At 48.7% G+C, this 19,413-nt stretch overlaps 1 protein-coding gene across 3 annotated transcripts in view; it reads left to right on the top strand.

Annotated features, from left to right (window-relative positions):
• IL10RB (interleukin 10 receptor subunit beta) overlaps positions 1-19,158 on the top strand; it is a 23,489-nt gene extending 4,331 nt beyond the window's left edge. For 2 of the 3 annotated variants that reach the window (XM_025872056.2, XM_025872063.2), the window contains exons 3-7: positions 1,372-1,529; positions 3,706-3,872; positions 7,858-8,005; positions 12,693-12,847; positions 18,487-19,158. In XM_025872056.2, coding sequence (XP_025727841.1) covers positions 1,372-1,529; positions 3,706-3,872; positions 7,858-8,005; positions 12,693-12,847; positions 18,487-18,813 — 955 coding nt within the window. In that variant the 3' untranslated portion in view covers positions 18,814-19,158. The other variant, XM_025872064.2, reaches the window with a different exon arrangement.
• Positions 19,159-19,413: the final 255 nt, after the last annotated feature.

Genomic DNA, 19,413 nt, shown 5'->3' with positions numbered 1-19,413 from the left:
GATGGGTTAGCCTGGTGATGGGTATTAAAGAGGGCACATTCTGTGTGGAGCACTGGGTGTTATGCACAAACAATGAATCATGGAACACTACATCAAAAACTAATGATGTAATGTATGGTGATTAACATAACAAAATAAAAAATAAAAAAAAGACTGTGGGCTCTGAAGTCAAGCCGATCCCAGCTCCATTGGGCAAGTTTCTTAGGTTCTCCATACCTGCGTCCCATCTGTAAAATAGGAGTGATCCCCATTCTGCCCTCCTGGGCTTGTGAATTCAGTGACGTAATACAGATAAAAAATACTTCCTGCCCTGCCTGACACCTAAGTGCTTGACAAGTGGGCTGTTACTATTTTTATCACCTTCGTTGTCACCCCTAAGGGCAGCCAAATCGGTGGAAGGTACACTGAGGAACCAGTCAGACAAAACCCTCCCTTTTTGCGACACAGGAGCCTGGGTGTCCTTGGGTCAGGTGGAGCTGATTACACCTCAGGTGGTCGTGAGGTGGTCACACGCACCTGTCGGTCTTCCCAGACGTCCTTTTCCTTCTTCAACTTCACGTTTCTGCCACCCTCCCTTCAGGGGTGGGTGTCTGGGCTGGAGCTCTGTTTTAAACATATTGTATAAAACAAATCTGTATAAGAACAAATCGTTGCATAGTGTTTCCAGAGTAATTGCAGCAATAGTCATTTTCGGGACACTATTTGGCTAATCTGTGTACACAGTATTCACAGACCATGTCCCTCTGCTTTCATAAACAGCATAATCAAGGAGGGAAGCTTTCTTGGTCAAATATATTGAAGACTCAACCCCATTTTGGAGAGGCACGTGCTCATTAAGATATGAAAGTCGCTGAGGGAGTTCTGTTATGAAGACAGACACTTCTTTATGTTTAACCTCGATTCTGCCCCAAATCATTTGACCATGGGACAGATATATTTTTTAAAGATTTTTATTTATTTATTTATTTATTTATTTATTTATTTATTTATTTATTTGAGAGAGAGAGAGGGAGAAGCACACTCCCCGCTGAGCAGAGAGCCCGATGCCGGGCTCCATCCCAGGACCCTGAGATCATGACCCGAGCCAGAAGCAGTTGCTTAACTGACTGAGCCCCCCAGGCGCCCAGGGACAGATTATTTTTGAAATGACTTATAATATCTCAAGAATCACTGAAATCCCATGGAGCACAGTTGGGGAAATGCTCATATAAATGATGCATGCTATTCATCAAAAGTGATGATTAAGAATTCAGTTTATTTTTCTCTCATTATCCTCCATTATCCTTTGGTAGTAGGGATTAATAAAGCACCAGTCAGCCCCAGAGAGACTGAAGTGAGACTTTTCATGGTTTTATTTTTCTGATTTTACAGTTATAGGAAATTCCAAGATACATGCACAAGTACTGCCTTGACAGAATGTGATTTCTCAAGTCTTTCCAAGTATGGTGATCACACCTTGAGAGTCAGGGCTGAATTTGCAGATGAGCATTCGGACTGGGTAAACATCACCTTCTGTCCTGTGGATGACAGTAAGCCACTTTGTTTTCCATTTCATTGTAATGCCAGCATTGTGCCTTGGTTTTCTTTCCCCATGGGGTAGCCTGGTCAGGGAGGATTCTTTGAGCACCCACAGAGTGGGTGGCCTTGCACAAGGAGCGTAGGGAGTATAATAAGGAGGGCTATGGCCAGAAGGAAGTCTGTGGGAGAGACAGGAAGGGCTGGTCATAAAGTTAATACAATAATTAAATATAAATCTATTAACATTAATGCCTTGTGGGTAAAGAATGAGTTGAGGCCAGTGTTGTTAATGAGAAGAACTGGAAGGATTAATGTAGTACATTTTCTGGGAGGAAGTCAGTTTGGAGTTAGGATGGAAGGAAACGTGACATGACAGGCAGAAGAATAAAGGTTATTCGAGGCAGGTGTAGAGACAGGAAGACGACCAGGTGCAGACAGCCAGCCTGCCCAGAATGAAGGCCAGAGCAATGGATTCGACTAATGACAGATGTGTTGGGTCAGGCTGGCTGGTAAGCATCCAAAAGAATGTTCCCAGGTTAGATCTGGAGGGTCATGGGGATTCACCAGACATCATGAGGTGAACATAATTAGAACATCAGGAATTGGAAATGAATGAAACCACCTTATAGCAATTGAGACAGTAAGACAAGACTCAAGTTGCAGCCTTCCCAGGAGCACCTCCAGGGAAGCATTGGAGGGATTGTGTCTGTGCGGTGTGGGGTGTTTATACTGCTCCCTGCTCTGGACCCCCATGGCTCCCACAGTTTTGCCTCCCCTGGTGGGGAGTGCAGCTAGGATACCCTTCTGTTCTTTCCCAATTCTATCCCAGGCTTGACAACAAAACTCTTATTTCTGGAGTCAGAAATTATCAAAGTTATATTATCTTTTCTAAAGGTATCTTTACAAAAGCTAAGAAAAATCAACATTAAAAAAATACAAGCAGCTTAGCAGTAGTCAAGTTTCCAAAACATAGTACAGGTTTCTGCTCCTGTAATTGCTGACTGACTTACCAGGTCCTGACTGGTTCCAATTCCTATGTTGGGCCCATCTGCGGAAATTCCCTCTAGAAATTAATACAGAATAGAAAAGCAGCTTGCCCAAAGGTCATACAGATAAGGAATGGCCCAGTAAGGATTCAGAGCCAAGCCCCTGAGGCCCCTGTGTCCATGCTCTTAGCAACCTACTTTAGATCCTTGCCTCTTGAAGTTTCTATGACAGGAAAGTGCTGCAAGAAGTCACATACAATCTGTTTATACTTGCTTTGAAAAGTATCTAATAAATTTTCTTATCTGGTTTTTAGCTATCAGCAGATCAAAGACAAGGTAAAATGCTGGAAGCAGTCCCATTTACAGCTTCAAAAAAAAAAAAAATAAGAATAACAGCAGTCAGAGAAGAAAACAGGATATAACTCAAATAGCACAGTTGCCCAGAGATATTTATTATTCATTGTACAATTATTATTGAGCACCTACTATATGCCAGGCACATTCTTAGTGCAGAAGCTATAATAGCAAGACAAAATCCCGGCCCTCAGGAAGCATACAGTCTAATGGGGGGAAGACAGATAAACAAATAGATCAAGAAAATAAGGAAAGGTACCAGTGCAGGATATGTTGGGAGCTGCTCTTTACATAGGGTGGTAAAAAAGTCTCTCTGAGGAGGTGACATTTGAACCGAGACCCAAATGAAGCAAAGGGGCTAGCCACGTGAATATCCAATAAAAGAGCATTTGGGCAGAAACAGCTACAGACTTTTTTGGGAAGTGTGTATGATTAATTATGTATGTTAGGCACTAAAAGTAGTAGAAATACCATCTGTAACTTCCAACCCAGCAAAGAAAATAAAGAAAATTCGACCCAGTAGAAAGAAAAAAGAGGAGAGGAACAAACCACCAAAAAAAAAAAAGTCTTTATAGAAAACACAAAATAATATCAAATATATCAGAAATCACAATAAATATAAATGGGCTAAACTTGATTAATAAAACAAAAAAGGCTATCAGATTTTTTTTTAAGAAACAAAATCCAACTACCTTCCTTGACCATGTCAATCAATGTCATAGCAAACTTACATCAAAGACAGGGTCCTTCAGTCGACCAGTTGGTCTGCACAGTTATGAGAAATAAATGTTGATGTTTTTAAAATGTGATTTGTGACTGTCATTTTGCTTTGTTCTCTTCCTCTTAGCCATGATTGGACCACCTGGAATGCAAGTAGAAGCACTTGCTAATTCTTTACATATGCGTTTCTTAGCCCCTAAAATTGAGAATGAACCTGAAACATGGACCATGAGGAATATTTATAACTCGTGGTTTTATAATGTGCAATATTGGAAAAATGGTTCTGACGAAAAGGTAAGCTCAGCAAATCATATGCATTTCAGACATAGGCTCCCCTTCTTTGCCTAGTGTTAGTCTGAGGCCATGATGATGGAGAAAGGAGGCTAGGAGACCATCCAGTCAGGGTCTTGCAAGGTGGTAGCACCTTATGGTCCACAGGATCTAAGGCCTGGTCATCTGAGTGCCAGAAGCTTCCCAGTCTGAGGGATACCTGGTATTTGGCTCATGCTTCCCAGGCCCCAAGGGAAATGCATACAGCAGACTTCAGGGTGTTAGCACAGTTAGAGCAGGCCTTTCTCTCCCTGAAGGGAAGTTGCAGGAGAAGGTTGAGAGAGCTGACTCAACAGTTGGCTGGTGGAAGTTGCAGTCAGCTGAATCAGGTGACATGCTGCATGACTGCTATTTTATGGTCTGAAACGCTGTCCCCCATGTACACCATAGAATAGTCAAGTCCATGGTCTGGGCAGCCCCATCCCTGGACGCTAGATGAACAGTGTCACATTTTACCTGTCTGACCCCAGTTTTCACCATTGCTCTCCTCCTCTTCAGGGGATGGTTCCTTTAAAAACATGAGCTAGGAGTCTGACCTGGTTGGAATGTTGCTCCTGCCAATGTGACTCTAGTCACATTCTTGACCTCGGCTTCCTCATGCCTACAAGATGGGCATAATAATGCATTTCATGGGGCGCTTGGGTGGCTCTATCAGTTAAGCATCCGACTCTCAGTTTCAGCTCAGGTCATGATCCCAGGATCGTGGAATCAAGCCCCACATTGGGCTCCACACTCAGCACAGAGTCTGCTTGAGATTCTCTCTCTCCGTCTCCCCCTTCCCCCACTGGCACACGCTCTCTCTCTCTCTCTCTCTCTCTCTCTCAAAATAAATAAATAAATAAATAAATAAATAAATAAATAAATAAATAAAATCTTTAAAAAAATAACCCACTTCATTAATAAAGTGGGGATGATAACCTACTTCACAGGATTGGGGGAGTTTAAGGACATAATGAAAAAAATAAACTTGTCCGGTTACCTGAACAACATGTGTGGTCAATACATGGGCTTTTCCTTCCCCTTATGTAGACAGAATAAGGCTATTTTCATTCATCCATGGTCAGGTTTTTCCTTATACTTAGTGCTTCCAAGCTGAATGCTATTTGTGGTCCTAAACTGACTTACACATACGTTAATGTAAGTTAGGTTACATATATGTCATCTCCTCTATATTAAATGTTGGTTCTATCATTTAATTCTCAAGAGTTTGGGAGGAAAGAGTTACCCAGGTGTGTTGTCTTAGAAATTATGTAATCAAATTTATATGTACATACTGCACAGGCCCCCAAAATCTCAAGCTAATCTCCCCCCCAAAATGCTCCATTAAATGATGCAGGATATCAGCCTTCTTCACCAAATAGATGAGTTTGCTTATAGTTAAGCCCCCAGGAGATGTGTGCCTAGAAAGCAATACAGAATGAGGAGTTTTTAAAGATTTTATTTATTTATTCATAAGAGACACAGAGAGAGAGAGGCAGGGGGAGAGGCAGGCTCCCCGCTGAGCAGGGAGCCCGATGCAGGACTCGATCCCAGGACCCTGGGATCATGACCTGAGCCGAAGGCAGACGCTTAACTATCTGAGCCACCCAGGCGCCCCAGAATGAGGAGTTTTATAGTCGCTTGCCAAATGCAGGTATCTCCACTAAGCTCTGGGATGCAAAGGTAAGACAGGATTGACCCACTCAGGGGCTTAGCAGCGTACTCTTATGAAGGATCCGTTTCCACAGCCTACCACGTCTGCATGCCTCCTGTACCAAGCATGAAGCGCAACACCCAGTTTAGCTTTAGCTCCTTATCTAGAACGTGCCCACAGGATAGGCATCTGGTGACACATTGGTCCTGTCACTTCCGCCTGCTGTGTGGAAGCCTTTGGTGTGGCGCGGCAAGTGTTGGAAAGGCTGCCTGTTCCCTAGGTCCTCCCTCACGTGGAAACCTAATCCCCAGTGTGACGGTGTTGGAGGTGGGGCCTTTGGGAGGCAGGGGATTAGCGGCCTTATAAAAGGGACCCCAGAGAGCTCCCCGGGCAGGCCCTTCTGCCCTGTGATGCAGACACAGCGTGAAGACTGGCTGGCTGGATCCAAGTTTGCCAGTGCCTTGGTCTTGGACTCCTCAGCCTTGAGAACTGTGAGGAGTACACGTTTGCTGTTTAGAAGCCGCCTGCTCTGTGTTCTGTTACAGCGCCTACACGGCATAAGACAATTAGGGTTCCCTTTTAGAACGCAGTGTTAAAAGGCTGCTGTATCCAGTCCCTAAACTCATAGCATAAAAGGCTTCAGGAAACTCTGTTTCTTCCTGATGGGACAGTGTGAACAGATAAAACCAGAAATTCCCTGGGTGTGAAAGACAGCTAGAAAAAGCAAATAGAGGGGACTTGAGCAGGGCTTTTCGTGTCTGTCCTTCCCTGCCTGCCACTGTGGGTCAACCCTGAGCTGAATCCCTGAAAAAATAGCATTGCAAGGTTTTAGGGGTATGGGATTTCTAGGAATGAAAGCCCGGATTTTTTATTTTTAATTATTGGAAGTTATACCATACTCTTCATGTAGTCAATGGTAGAATCCAATTCTTGTCATCAATGAGCTTGGCTCTCTCCTACAGTAAAGGAATAGAGACAAGTTGTCAACAAACCCAACGCCAAAAGAAAAATAACCAATTACTGAAGTAAAAAAAAAAAAAAAAAGAGAGTTTGTGCTCACTTTCTGTTGAAGTTCCTATTCACCTGACACATTTTGTTTTATTTTTTTTTTAAGATTTTATTTATTTATTTGACACAGAGAGAGAACATGAGCAGGGGGAGTGGGAGAGGGAGAAGCAGGCTTCCCGCAGAGCAGGGAGCCCGATGTGGGGCTTGATCCCAGGACCCTGCGACCATGACCTGAGCCCAAGGCACACGCTTAACGACTGAGCCACCCAGGTGCCCCTCATGTAACACATTTTAAATAGGACTCTTCTATCAGGAAATAGAACCATGATGGAAATATGGGTTACGTATGCTCTTGTAGTTCCCTTTGCCTTGCCGGAAACTGTTTTGGTTTACCAAACTCAGGAATATATCATGAATGAGGATAGCTTACATTCATACTAAGCAGAGTCAGGGAGGCCGAGGTGTGTGCCTTGCAGAGGAGGCCGGCCACTGCCGGGTGAGGGCATTTCAGGTACTCACGCAGAGGACAAGTCTAAAGAGAACCCCGGGCTGCCAGGGTCAGAAACCTGCTCTTGGAAGGAAAAAATCACATGGAGTGTCACTCGAATGGACCCGTGTCGCAGTTCTGGGGCTGCTGTACCAAACTCCCCAAACCCAACAGGAGCGTGTTGTCTCAAGGTTCTGGAGGCTCGAAATCTGAGATCCAGGTGTAGGCAGTGATAGTCCTTCCGAGGGTTGTGAGGAAGAATCTGTTCCATGCATCTCTCCTAGCTCCCAGATTGCCGGCAATCTTTGGTTCCTTAGCTTGTAGAAGCAAGAACCCCATCTCCGGCTCATTTTTACGTGGCATGTGCCTGTCTGTGTCCAGATCTTCTCTTCCTACAAGGACGCCAGTCATGTTGGATTAGGGCTCGTCCTAATGAGCCGATTTGCTGTCATTACCTCCAACTAACTCCCTTCCCAAGGTACTGAGGGTTAGGACTTGAACATATGAATGGGGAAGGGGACACAGTTCAGCCCATACGACCTAATTCCTCTTAAAAAGGGAGTAGGTTGGTTTGTACGGCATCTAAACTAGAGAATTCAGGAAATGAAGCGGTTTGTCAGGACCACGACCATTCCTTGCCCCACGCCTTAAGATGCTCTCAGGGTCCCCAGAGATGAACCAGGAGGAACACCTGCTTCCATCAGCTTCCTCTTTTGAGCCCAAAGTAAAGATCCTAACTGGTAAGATTGGGGGGGGGGCGGAAGAGAAGATGATGTCCCTTCACTGCGGAGGCCTGTTTTTATTTTTGTCTTCCTTCCTAGTGGCCAATGACCTGTCAATATGACTTTGAGGTCCTCAGAGATCTTGAGCCATGGGCAACTTACTGTGTTCAAGTTCAAGGGTTTCTTCCTGATCGGAACAAAACTGGGGAATGGAGCAAGCCTGTGTGTGAGCAAACAGCCGATGACGGTGAGTCTTGAGACGCACCAGCTGTAATTCTGCCTCTTCTGAGCCTTTCAAATCACTTTATAGACACCCACCAAGTGTTAGCATTGGAATGTTCCTTAGACCTGAACGCGTCTGGCTCCAACTTCAAGCCAGGTCAGCTCTGACTGATCAGCTTCCTGTTGGAAGGAAACCACCCCCTCCTGAGGCAGCTCGTTCCCTCTTAGACCTAAGGGATGGATGGACACGTGTTCCGTTCGTTGGACGCTGCCTCCTCACACCCACCCGCGCTGTGCTCATTCTGTCCTGTCAGGCCTCCTGATACAAGTCTTATCAGCCAAGCAAGGTCGAGCCCCGCCACACTGCCCAGAAGCCTCCCCTCCCTGGGCTGCATGTCTCCAGCCCCCTCAGACACACGAGGGAGAGCTTAGAGACCTTGATCACTGTCCCCACCAAGGGCTACTTGTCTCGGCTTCCAGGACCTCAACACAGTCACTCACAGTGCTCCCTATTTTTTAAAAAAAGAGAGAGGGAAGGAGGGGAGGAAGAACAGAGAGAGGGGGAGAGAGTACCACTGGCCCGGACACTGTGATCATTTACATACAGACACATGGCATTTGCATACAGGGTGATCCAAACTTGCTGCCTGGATGTCTGCACACAAACAACAGGCCTTTTTATTATTTAAAGACATCGTGTGAGGCTCAGCCAGCTCAGACCGTGGAAGGATGAATACACGCAGGTCCACTCCTGGCTGTTTTCATTTACCGAGGCTCTCCTGGAAGCGAGGCACTGGTCTGGGGGCTGCAGAAATACAGAGGAGAGTAGTAATGAATTCCCTCCAGAGAGAACATAACTTCTCATCCTCTGTGTCACAGTGCAGTTCGGAGAAAATTGCAATGCTTCAGTCTCACTGATTCGTCATTTCTGCTTAGCAAGCTCCTGAGTGTTGCTTTCTGGCATTGAATGTATTTCTCACCCAGTTTTGCTTTGTCTCGTCTCATTTGCCAGAGAGAGCTTCAGGATCTTTACCCATTTGTTGCACCCCAGGATGCACCTTCCTTTAGACTGCTTACCCACTTGCCTGCTGATCACTGACCCATCGGAATAGAGTGGACTATTCTATAAGCTGTGTTGGGTTTTTTTGTCCACAAAGTCACTGTGAGTGTAAATGTAAAAAAACTGGTAAATACCAGCTAAAATGGACACACCCAGTGCCAAGTGCAATGCCGTCTCCACTGTGCTCATGACGATTTGTGGATATTTCTCAAAATAAGAGCCCCATAATCAGGTGTGCTTGGAAATGATGGGGCCCTCTCAGAAAAGTCGCCACTGTTAGCATATTTGACCTTTTGGCACCCTTTTTGAGGATCAGCATTCCAAGGAACACAGCCCGGGAAAAACCAGCCCATCGTACCCCATAGTCTAGCAATGAATCACCCTATCCAAAAAAAGGAAAGACAGCCATTTTGAGCTCATTTCTTCTTGGTGCCCGGATGTTGTTTTCGGTTATCATTCTTATCCTTTTTATGTGTTGGTAATTAGCCACTTAATTATCCGTCCTGGGATGTTTGTTATTTTTTCTGGACATCAGCATCAGGGTCACTGGCCTGGAGTTTCTTGAATCTTGTTACTGTTGTTGCTTCCTTGTTTTGTTTTTTTGTTGTTGGTGGTGGGTTTTTTTTTCTTTTTTCTTTTCTTTTTTTTTTTTTTTTTTTTTTTTTTTTTGTGACTGCACAAAGTGTTTGCCTGAACCCAGGATTCTCTCAGGATCTTTGTGGTGTCATCCAGAGCTCTTCTGCAGTCGTAGTAGCAAGTTTTCTCAGGGCTACAGAGCCCCATAGAAAATCCTGCTGTCCTCCTGGAGGGAATTCTCTGTCGTTCTTTTTCTGTGGCCCCCAGTTCAATGCCTTGCATCATCTGTAATCCCAAGGTCAATGCCCCAGTGGACCTGCCTATGTCTGAGCTGGCTGAGCCTCTCTGCAGTGCCTTTAAATAAGAAAAACCCCTCCCTTCGTGGGCTGCAGGTTATTTTGTAGGCTACACGTTATTTCTACAGACATTCTCTGTGTTTTTTCTCATTTTATTCCTCTCCTGAATCACTTTTACTTGGATCAGAATTCTGTACCTTGGAAGCCCCCATTCCACTTGAGTCACTAGAATCCCTGGTCTTAGAATTATCCTTCTTTGGGGGCACCTGGGTGGCTCAGTCATTTGGGCGTCTGACTCTTGGTTTCCACTCAGGTCATGATCTCACAGTCGTGGGATCATGTCAGGCTCTGTGCTCAGTGTGGAGTCTGCTTCAGATTCTCTCTCTCTCTCCCTCTGCCCCTCTCCTGCTCACATGCCCTCCTCTCTCTCTCTCTCTCAAATAAGTAAATAAATCTTTAAAAAGGAATCATCCTTCTTATCTCTAAACACCTGTCACCTGCTTTCCCAAAACCTTGAGTGTATTTCGGGATCACCCAGTGCCCTGTCCTTCCCCTGTGAACATAACATGGGACGTGGGACGAGTCCTGGACGGCCCTGTGTCTCAACCGCCTCATCTGCAGAATAGGGAGACCCAGATAGTGGTGCCACACGCAGGGGTGGGAGGGCTCAGAACAGTGCCTGGTACAAAGTGAGCCCTTAATGCATTAGACATTATGGTTATTAGTAATGACATTCTCAAGATCACATTGCGAAGGATTCCTAATGGTCCTGAGACCTTTATGTCACAAGACATGCTTTGAGGCCTACAATTTGGCCTACAAGAGGAATATTTCAAATATTCTGTGACTATAAATGATGACCCAGGAACTGACAAAGCCCAAACACTTTGTGAAAGAAAAGTATAACCCATTGAAAACCTGCTTTTGTCAAACATCATTTTAGTGTTGTGTAAACATAGCTATCTCCTTTGAACCTCACAACCCATTTTCCATGAGAGCCCTGTAAGGATCGCCCCTTTTACAGACTGGGAAATCAAGGTTCAGAGAGGCGAAGTAACTTGCCCAGAGTCGCTCAGCCAGTAAATGAACAGGGACGGAGCAGGTCACCTGTCCAGTGATTTACTGCCCACGGACTCATTCCACAGGTGAGCACAGGCACAATTTCCTTGCGGGTGAAACAGGGAGAGGCAGTCCGCCTGGCCACGTGGTCAGGTAGGATTGAAAGAAGTCAGAGAGCTTTCTGCGGAGGGTTCTGCTCCCAGATCCTCCCCTAATTCCCAGCCCATGGAAAACAATGACCCTTTCTTTCTTGGGGTGAGTTACAAAAGCATCCTCTGACTTCACAGGGGGTCTGGGAGGAGGTCCTTTGAGCTCAGCAAGGGCACAGGCCCGAAAGATGATGAGGCCACTGCTGGCATGAATGAAAACACAAGGGGACAAGGGAAGAAGGCAGGCCCGTCCCAACCCCTGCTCCCCCTGCAAACACCACATCCGTTCAGACATCTAAGGACTGTCTTGTGGGCCACGTGCTGCTCAGTGTCGGCGGTTGGGGGGGGCGTGCTTTGGTCTGCCCTGTGCAAGTAGGAATCGACACTTTCTCCGCAAATAAAATGACTCCCTTTTAAAAGGACTTGCTGTGAAAGGGCACGGTTCATTGGCTTGTCCTTTCTTGGCACCAGATGCTTTGGGTTTTAATCAGGAGGGGGGTGCCGGCTGCCAGGCCCTGGGCACTGGGAGGGTGGGTGACCCCGGGCGGCGGGAGAAGGCACCTGGTGCTGAATGAGGGGAGCCAGGACCCTAAATGCCCTGGTCAGAGATAAAGCCGGATGTTAGAGCAGTAAAAACAGATTTGATTCAGTAAGGACTTACAGGAGGGAAAGAGCTACCTGGGGTGTTTTAAAGGAAGAACAAGGGAAGGGCAGAGAAGAGAGAATTGGGGAAATGACACATCACAAAGCAGGTGAGAGGGTGAGTCAGTGTCCCTGCATTTGGGCCATCGGTGTTGAAAGCCAACTGGCCTTGAATCAAGTCAGACTTCCCCTCCCCTCCGGGGCTGGGGACAGGGTTCCTCCTTCCTGAAGATTGCAGTTGAGAGGAATGGCTTGCAGGTCCTTGAGAAAGACAGCCCTGGGTTTTAGGAGATATGTGTGCATCTCAAAGGGGCGGAGGAAGGATTCACACGCATAAGCTTCGGATAGCAAAGGCTCTGAGAAAGGAAGGCCAGGTGTTGTTGGAAGAAACGCTAAGTTCTTTTGGCAGCCTTGAGTTTTTCCAGACAGAGCCCACGGTGGGTGCTGGGTGGTGCCAGCCGCGTGGAATTTGGGCAGGTGTCTGAGTGCCGGGGGCTTGGATGTGTTGCCATGCCAGGAGCTTTTGCCCTTCTCGGTACAAAGCACTGTGGTGCGTGTGTCTACTTGGGGCTCTGGGGTCCTGTTTCCTGCTTTAAGGCCGCAGAGTCTTCTCCAGCATGCAGAGGCTCATTGCTCATTGCTCACAGTCCCTGCTTATGGTTCTCATCGTGTGTGTCAGCAGTCGTGCCAGAAACCAAAGCTGGAAAAAGATAGGAAGCGGGGGCAGGGGAGGCACTGGCTGGAAACCCCTGGATCCTTGAGCAGGTGTCCCGTGCTTTCTCCTCACCCCTCCCGAGATAGGCACCCAGCCCCATTTTTGGGGATTCCCACCGGATTGCCATGGTGGCAGAGTGTGGAGGTCAGGTGACCCCAGGTGTCCTTGACCTGAACCTGACGCAGCCCACCGCCCCGTCCCCCCTCCCCCCGCAGAGACGGCCCCGCCCTGGACTGTCGCCGTGGTCCTGGCAGCCTCGGTGTGCGCCGCCTTCCTGCTGCTCGGCTGCTCCGCCCTGCTGTGGTGTTTGTACAAGAAGACTAAGCACGCCTTCTCCCCCGGGAACTGCCTGCCACAGCACCTGAAAGAGGTAGGTCTAGAATGGGGCCCGGTGGACCCAAAAGCCTTGCCTGGGAGGGCTTCTCGTTTTAAGTCAGGGCCGGCCCAGACCACGTGGCGGGCCTTCCTGGAGAGTGACACCCGTCTGTGTGCAGGTCCGTGCCCCGGGGCCCGCTCCAGGGATGCCCGTGGTCACAGATCAGCCGGCCGGGAGGAGGCAACGCCCTCCCTCCCAACCCGGACTTCGTTCCTTCTCCGACCTGCCCTCCCTGAAGCCCCGAGTCATCGGGGGCCCTCAGCTGGGGCCTCGAGGGCCTCCTTCCTGAAGGAGATCTGGGGGGCACACCTCAGCATCTGCTACCGTGCACCCCTTATACCACAGGGACCCACCGGAGCAGGGCCTCTGAGACTGAAGTTGCTCCTTCTTCCTGGGGAAAGTTACAAGAGGAAGGTTGATGGCACCAGCCCCAGCCACTCTGCTTCGGCTGGTCTCCAGGACGCAAGTGACCCTCTCATGGTCTCTCCTGGTCCCCTGCAGGCCCCTCTCCCTTCTCCTGTGACTAGCCACTGCCCATCTGATTGGGTGACCCAGGCCCTGCGCTCTGAGAAGTCTTGAGTCTCCGGTCACGGGCACCAGAGGTCTGGGCTGCCCTGCGTCTCCGCTCGCCATAGGGATTGTGCAGGGGAGCCCATGAGTCACCCGATGATTCCTTTCCTTGCCAGCTAGGCTCTTGACATGAAGAGGGGGTGGCCTTAACTGAAAGTTTACCAGGACTCTTGCTGTGCCCCCCCGCCCCCGGGAGAAAGGCTCTCCCTCTGGGAACCCTCTAGACCAGCAGTCAGCAAACTCTCCCTTGAAGGGCCAGATAAAGCAAATATTCTAGGCCTTGGAGGCCAAGAGGCAAAACAAAGATGTTATATAGGTACTTATACAACCACTTAAATGTAGTCATGTAAAACTCTTAAAACCATGCTGAATTCCTGGGCTGCACCGTGGTGTGCTGACCCTGCTCTGGACTCACAGAGCCTAAAATGGCATGTGCAGGGGGCACCAAGTTCCCCGAGTGGGTCCCTGGAAGCGATGGTAAGCGGGGCCACTCCTGTGTCTACCCTGTGGTTCCTGAACCCATGCGTTCTAGGCATTGAGGATGCTTCTGGTGGTTGCTGGCCCTCTCTGGCATCCCTGGGCTTGTAGACGCATCACCCCAATCCCTGCCTTCATCTTCCCATGATGTCCTCCGTGTGTGTGTCTGTGTCCACATTTCCTGTTCTTCTAAGGACACCAGCCATATCAGATTCAAGGCCCACCCGAAGGAGTTCATTTTAGCTCGATTACCTCTGTAAAGACGCTGTCTCCAAATAAGGTCACGTTCTGAGGTGACGACACTGGGAGGGGCAGCAGAGCCCCTCGACAGGAGTTGACGCTTGTTTGAGGAATGATTTGCTGTCCCTGTTCCACAGGGCCTTGGTCAGCACTGCTGAGGCCTGACTGACCCAGGGCCCCATGGCGGTCTTGGAGTTCATAAATGATACAGAGACACTTGGAGCCGCTCCCCTGAGTCCACACATAGGCCTCTCCCACAGACTTCCTCGTCCCTGACCCTCCAGTCTCCCTTCTTCTGGGTTCCCTGACCACCAGCCTAGCCATTAACCTCTGCCGGTGAGTCCACAAGGAGCCCAATCTTGGGCCACTTTTCTTCCAACACAAGAGGACAGCCAGATGCACGGCCCAGAGCTCTGCCTGGTGGAGGGCTTCCTCCTCTCCACTGCCATTCAGGGCCCCCTGGTTCAGCCCCCAGTGCTACCGCGGGCCATTTTGGGTTTGCACCTGCTTGCTGCGCCAACCTCCCCATGAACCATGTTTGACCTTCTGTTCCCTCAGCTGCTCCCCGCACCCCGTCGTCATGGTGTGAATAGAGGTAGAGGTGCTGGTGCAGCAGGGGTGGACGGTGCGGGAGGCTGGGCCCCATGCATATGCATCCTCTGACCTCATTGTAGGACCTGGTGGGTCCAAAAGGCCTTGTGGTGGTTGGTCACTTCTGGGTGGCCTGGTCTCAGTGTCAGAGTGCTACAGGCTCTGTCTTGACCAGCTCCCTATAACATCTAGAAGCCGTTTTTCAAATAGGGCATAATTGTCTGCTGCGTGATGGCCTAGCCTGGCCCCCAAACTGTAGTGACCTGCCCTGTGATTCTCCCTTTAGGATTTGCCAGACACTCCAGCATCTTTTCCCACCACAGACCCTTTCCTACCACAGACCTGCCACGTCACATAGCCAATTCATGTTCAACTGGTGTGTCATCCGTGATCGATCATGCTGGGCCTTGGTAGCCCTGCACCAACCAGCCACGGGATGTGGCTAGGGCACCCTGCTCCATGGCCCTTACCTTCTGCAGGGCCCCCTCCTGCCCTCAGCGCTGTCCTGTGTCCCTCTTAATTGTATTCCCAGGGGCAGAACGTGCTGCCTTTAGACCCACAGAGGCCCACCTAGCATCCTGCTAGTTCTTAGTGGTGGGAGGGGTGAGATGTGATCATTGGTCCTTTACTTTGGAGAGGATGTCCAGCACTACTCCATGGGAGCCCTGAAACTCTGCTGATACGGCAGGCCCCTGAATGTTCACCCAGGGGGTGTCCCACACTCTGAAGTGCATGTGCCTAATCAAGGCCCTGCCACTTCTTTCCCTTCTGGTCCTCTTACCATATTGTCACCATAGCTGATGTCGGGCCTTGTCCCCAGACCACCCAGAGGTTATAGACTGCCCCCCGGGAAGGACATAGTCCCGCGGCCGAGCCAGGCCAGCCCCAGGGTTCCGAGGCTACCGCAACTCCACCATGAGGGCTGGTCTGGGCCGCGCAGCATCCACAGTGGGTGGAAAGGGAGACACGTGACCACAGGCAAGACCTTTTAACAAGAGGTGTTAACCGAGACTGCAGCACCAGAATGAGCCAGGAAGTCTCTGTGAGCTCTGGAGAAGCGGGAAGAACAAAGAGGGGCAGGTCCATTGTTCAGGGTAGAAAGTGTTTTGTAAGTGGAGACCCAGCAGGAAGCAGAACTATTCACCTGCTCTTTCTGCTTCTGGCTCGCCATCACAGACTGGTCAGACAGGAAAGGACAGATGGGGCTACGTGCTTCCAGGCAAATCAAAGCCAGAGACGGGCGTAGGAAAGGGGCCCTTGGAATGAGCCCCCCCTCCGAGGCTAGAAGACTTTGCAGACCAGCCTGCAGAGCCCGCCCCTGTGATTCATCTGAGAAATGCTGGCAGGTGCTGGAAAAGGGCGGGGCGGGGGGGGGGGGTGAGGATGAAGGAGGAGCCGGGAAACTATGCAGACTGGGGTCATTGCATCATGAAATTCTCCAGCCTGATGCCTGATGTAAAGATCCACTAACCATGGCCCAGAGAATAATTACGAGTTCCGGGAGACTTAGTGGGGATGGAGACTTGGCGTTGAAGCCATCGGGAGGTTTATCCAATAGGAAATATTGAGTTTCTGTGTGTGTCCCACCCGGAGACCAGCCTGATCCTTGCTTTCCTGAGGCTCGCAGCGCATTTTCCTCTGTTCCTTCCTGTCCCCTTTCCCTGGAGAATCAAGAATGGCTCTAGTCCATTCTTACGAATCCACTGGACCCAAGGGTTTGGGGAGGTTCCTCCTGCCCCCAGTGCCTTCTTTTGTGCAACAGAGATCTGGACATAATTCCTCTTGCCCCCCCGCCCCCATCAGCTGGTGGAGACCCAGACGGTGAGAGGTAGAAATCCTGACAGGTCCACACCAGGGGCAGTACCACTCCAGCAGCTTAAGTTAAGTCCCATCAAAGGGCTGAGTGTGGAGATGGCACTAAGAGGGCAGCGGACTGTCAGGGGTGAAGCTACAAGCCAACAGTGGAGGGGAGAGGGAAAGCTGCGGAGCCCGGAGACCATCTCTACGATCCTGAAGATCAAGAGCATTGGTGGAACTATGAGGAGGGACAGTGGGAAACACATCCAGGCATCTTTCATGGTTCAAAGAGCGGGAGAGACCCAGATGGCTAGACTCGGGTTCCCGCCTTTAACCAGCCCCTGTTCCCGGGGAGAGAGAAACCCGACGATAAACCGTGTCCATAAAATGCGCTAGACAGAAACATAGCACAAGCCACGTGTGTTTTAAATTGGCTAATAGCCACGTTTTTTGAGTTTTTTTTTAAGTAAAAAAGGGCAGATGAAATTAACATTAACAATATATTTTATATAACCCAGTATATACAAAATAATCATTTCAACATGTAATGAGTATTCTTTTTAATTTTTGAAATATTGACGTTCTTTTTTTCCTACAAAGCCTTCGAAATCTGGTATTTCTCACAGCACAGGTTGATTCCAACTAGCGACGTTTCAGGTGGTGAGTAAGCCACCCGTGACACGTGGCTACCGACTGGGCGGGCAGTGCAGGGCTGAGGGCTGAAAGTGGGGACACATTGGGTCCTGGCGAGCCCCCAAAAAGGGCCCCTAACTCAGCCTGAGGACACGGTGGGAGGTTCTGCTCGTTATTCCAAGACACATTCATCCCGTGCTTGTGATGTGCTGCTTCCTAGAGGAGGTGACGCTCAGGCCAAGTTAGTGCCACAGCACTGGGATCCATCTAAAAATAGCTCCCTCCCAGTTTAAGAGAAGAAGCAATCAGAGGGGGACCTCATTGCACCGTCAGAGGGTGGTTCTGAGGTGCAGATTTGTCGTCACATTTTTAGAAATTGTGGTAAAACACAAGGAACATAAAATTTGCCATCTTGGCCATTTTTAAGTGCAGAGTTCAGTGCTATTAAGTGCATTCACGCTGGGTCACATCGGTGGGCAACCGGCACCGCTGTCCATCACCGGAACTTTTTCATCATCCCAAACGGAGTCTGTCCCCAGTAAACAAGAACTCCCCATCTCCCCCTCCGCTGCCCCTGGTACCTCCCCCCATCCCACTTTCTGTCTATGAATTTGACTCCTTTAGGGACCTCACATTCAGCAGAGTCATACAATATTCGTCCTTTCAGTGTCTGGTTTATTCCACTTAACATGACATCCTAAAGGTTCATCCATGTAGCAGGTATCAGAAATTCATTCCTTTTTTCAAGGCTGAATCATTTTCCGTTGTATGGATAGACCCATTTTATTTATCCACTCCAGCGCTGATGGACACTGGCATTGTTACTACCTTCTGGCTTTCGTGAGTAATGCTGCTGTGAACAGAAGCTACGAGTCAACAATGCAAATATGTCTTTGAGACCCAGCTTTCAGTTCCGCTGCGTGCATATTCAGAAGTGAAATTGCTGGGTGCCTGGGTGGCTCAGTTGGTTAAGCGACTGCCTTCAGCTCAGATCATGATGCTGGAGTCCCGGGATCGAGTCCCACATCGGGCTCCCTGCTCGGCAGGGAGTCTGCTTCTCCCTCTGACCCTCTTCCCTCTCGTGCTCTCTGTCTCTCATTCTCTCTCTCTCTCAAATAAAAATCTTAAAAAAAAAAAAGGAGGTGAAATTGCTGCATCATATCGCCATCCTGTTTTTAAATTTTTGAGGAACTCTGATGCTGTGATTGTCAAATGCTTTAAACCAGGCTTCTCCAGCCAGGAGTTCTGTATAAATCTGTGTAAGCCCAGAAAAAGAAATGGGAAAATTTTGATCATTAACTTTCTTTTTTTTCCCCCTTCCATAGTTTTTAGGCCATCCTCATCACAGTACGCTTCTGTTTTTCTCCTTCCCACCCTCTGATGAGAATGAAGTCTTTGACAAACTGAGTGTCATTATGCAAGTCTCCGAACACAGCAGGCAGAATTCTGGCGATGGCTGCACCCCTGGGGTCCCGTCTGGGCAGGGGTCCTCCGAGCCGGTCCCTGAGGAGGGAGCACATTCAGCAGGGTACAGCACCCCCCTCCTTCTCTCGCCCACCTCTGACCGTCAGCGGAGCGGGAAACCCCCTGAGCAAACCCCACATCTAGAACTCTCAGACTCCAGGACAGCATCTAAACAACCAAAGAGCTAGATTTTAAAGGCTTGCTTGGCAAAAACACTCCATGGTGGGAATGTGCTGCTTTATAAAGGCCTCACTGATTTAAAAAAAAAAAAAAAATTGTTGATCACTGGGGAGTATAATTTTCAGCCTCTTCTGCTCACTAATATAAGAAACAAGTTTTAATTAGAAGAAACAAAAATAGTTAAAATGAGGACTAACCAGAGGGCCAAGAGACAGATCCGAAAAACAGCCTCAAGTCAAAAGTGGTCAGTGAACTTTCTGGATTCTCAGGGATACTTGGACTGGATTTATTTTGCTATCTGTGTATGTTTTATATAGTGCTGGTGCTCTATTAAAGTTTTATTCTCTATTTCATCTGTGTGCATGAATGGTACTACATTTGGGTAATTGGCAGATAATGCATGAGGCTCTCATTTGCCGTTTCTGGTGGTGTTCTCAGTCCCTTCCTGCTGTCACCCGGGAAATGGTGCCGGGGGTGAGGGTCTAATGGTATCTGGGAGCCGTCAGTCTAGGAAGACTTGGATTCCAGTCAGACACCTACTAGCCTGTGACTCTTCGGTTTCCTCATCTGCACGTGGAAATTAAAAGACCTAAGGATTGATCATATTC

Source organism: Callorhinus ursinus, unplaced genomic scaffold (assembly GCF_003265705.2).
Source record: "Callorhinus ursinus isolate GAN/ISIS: 27379988/994484 unplaced genomic scaffold, GSC_fseal_2.0 scaffold1, whole genome shotgun sequence".
In the NCBI taxonomy this organism is placed as follows: Eukaryota; Metazoa; Chordata; class Mammalia; order Carnivora; family Otariidae; genus Callorhinus; species Callorhinus ursinus.
This window is presented reverse-complemented; position numbering and strand designations above follow the sequence as displayed.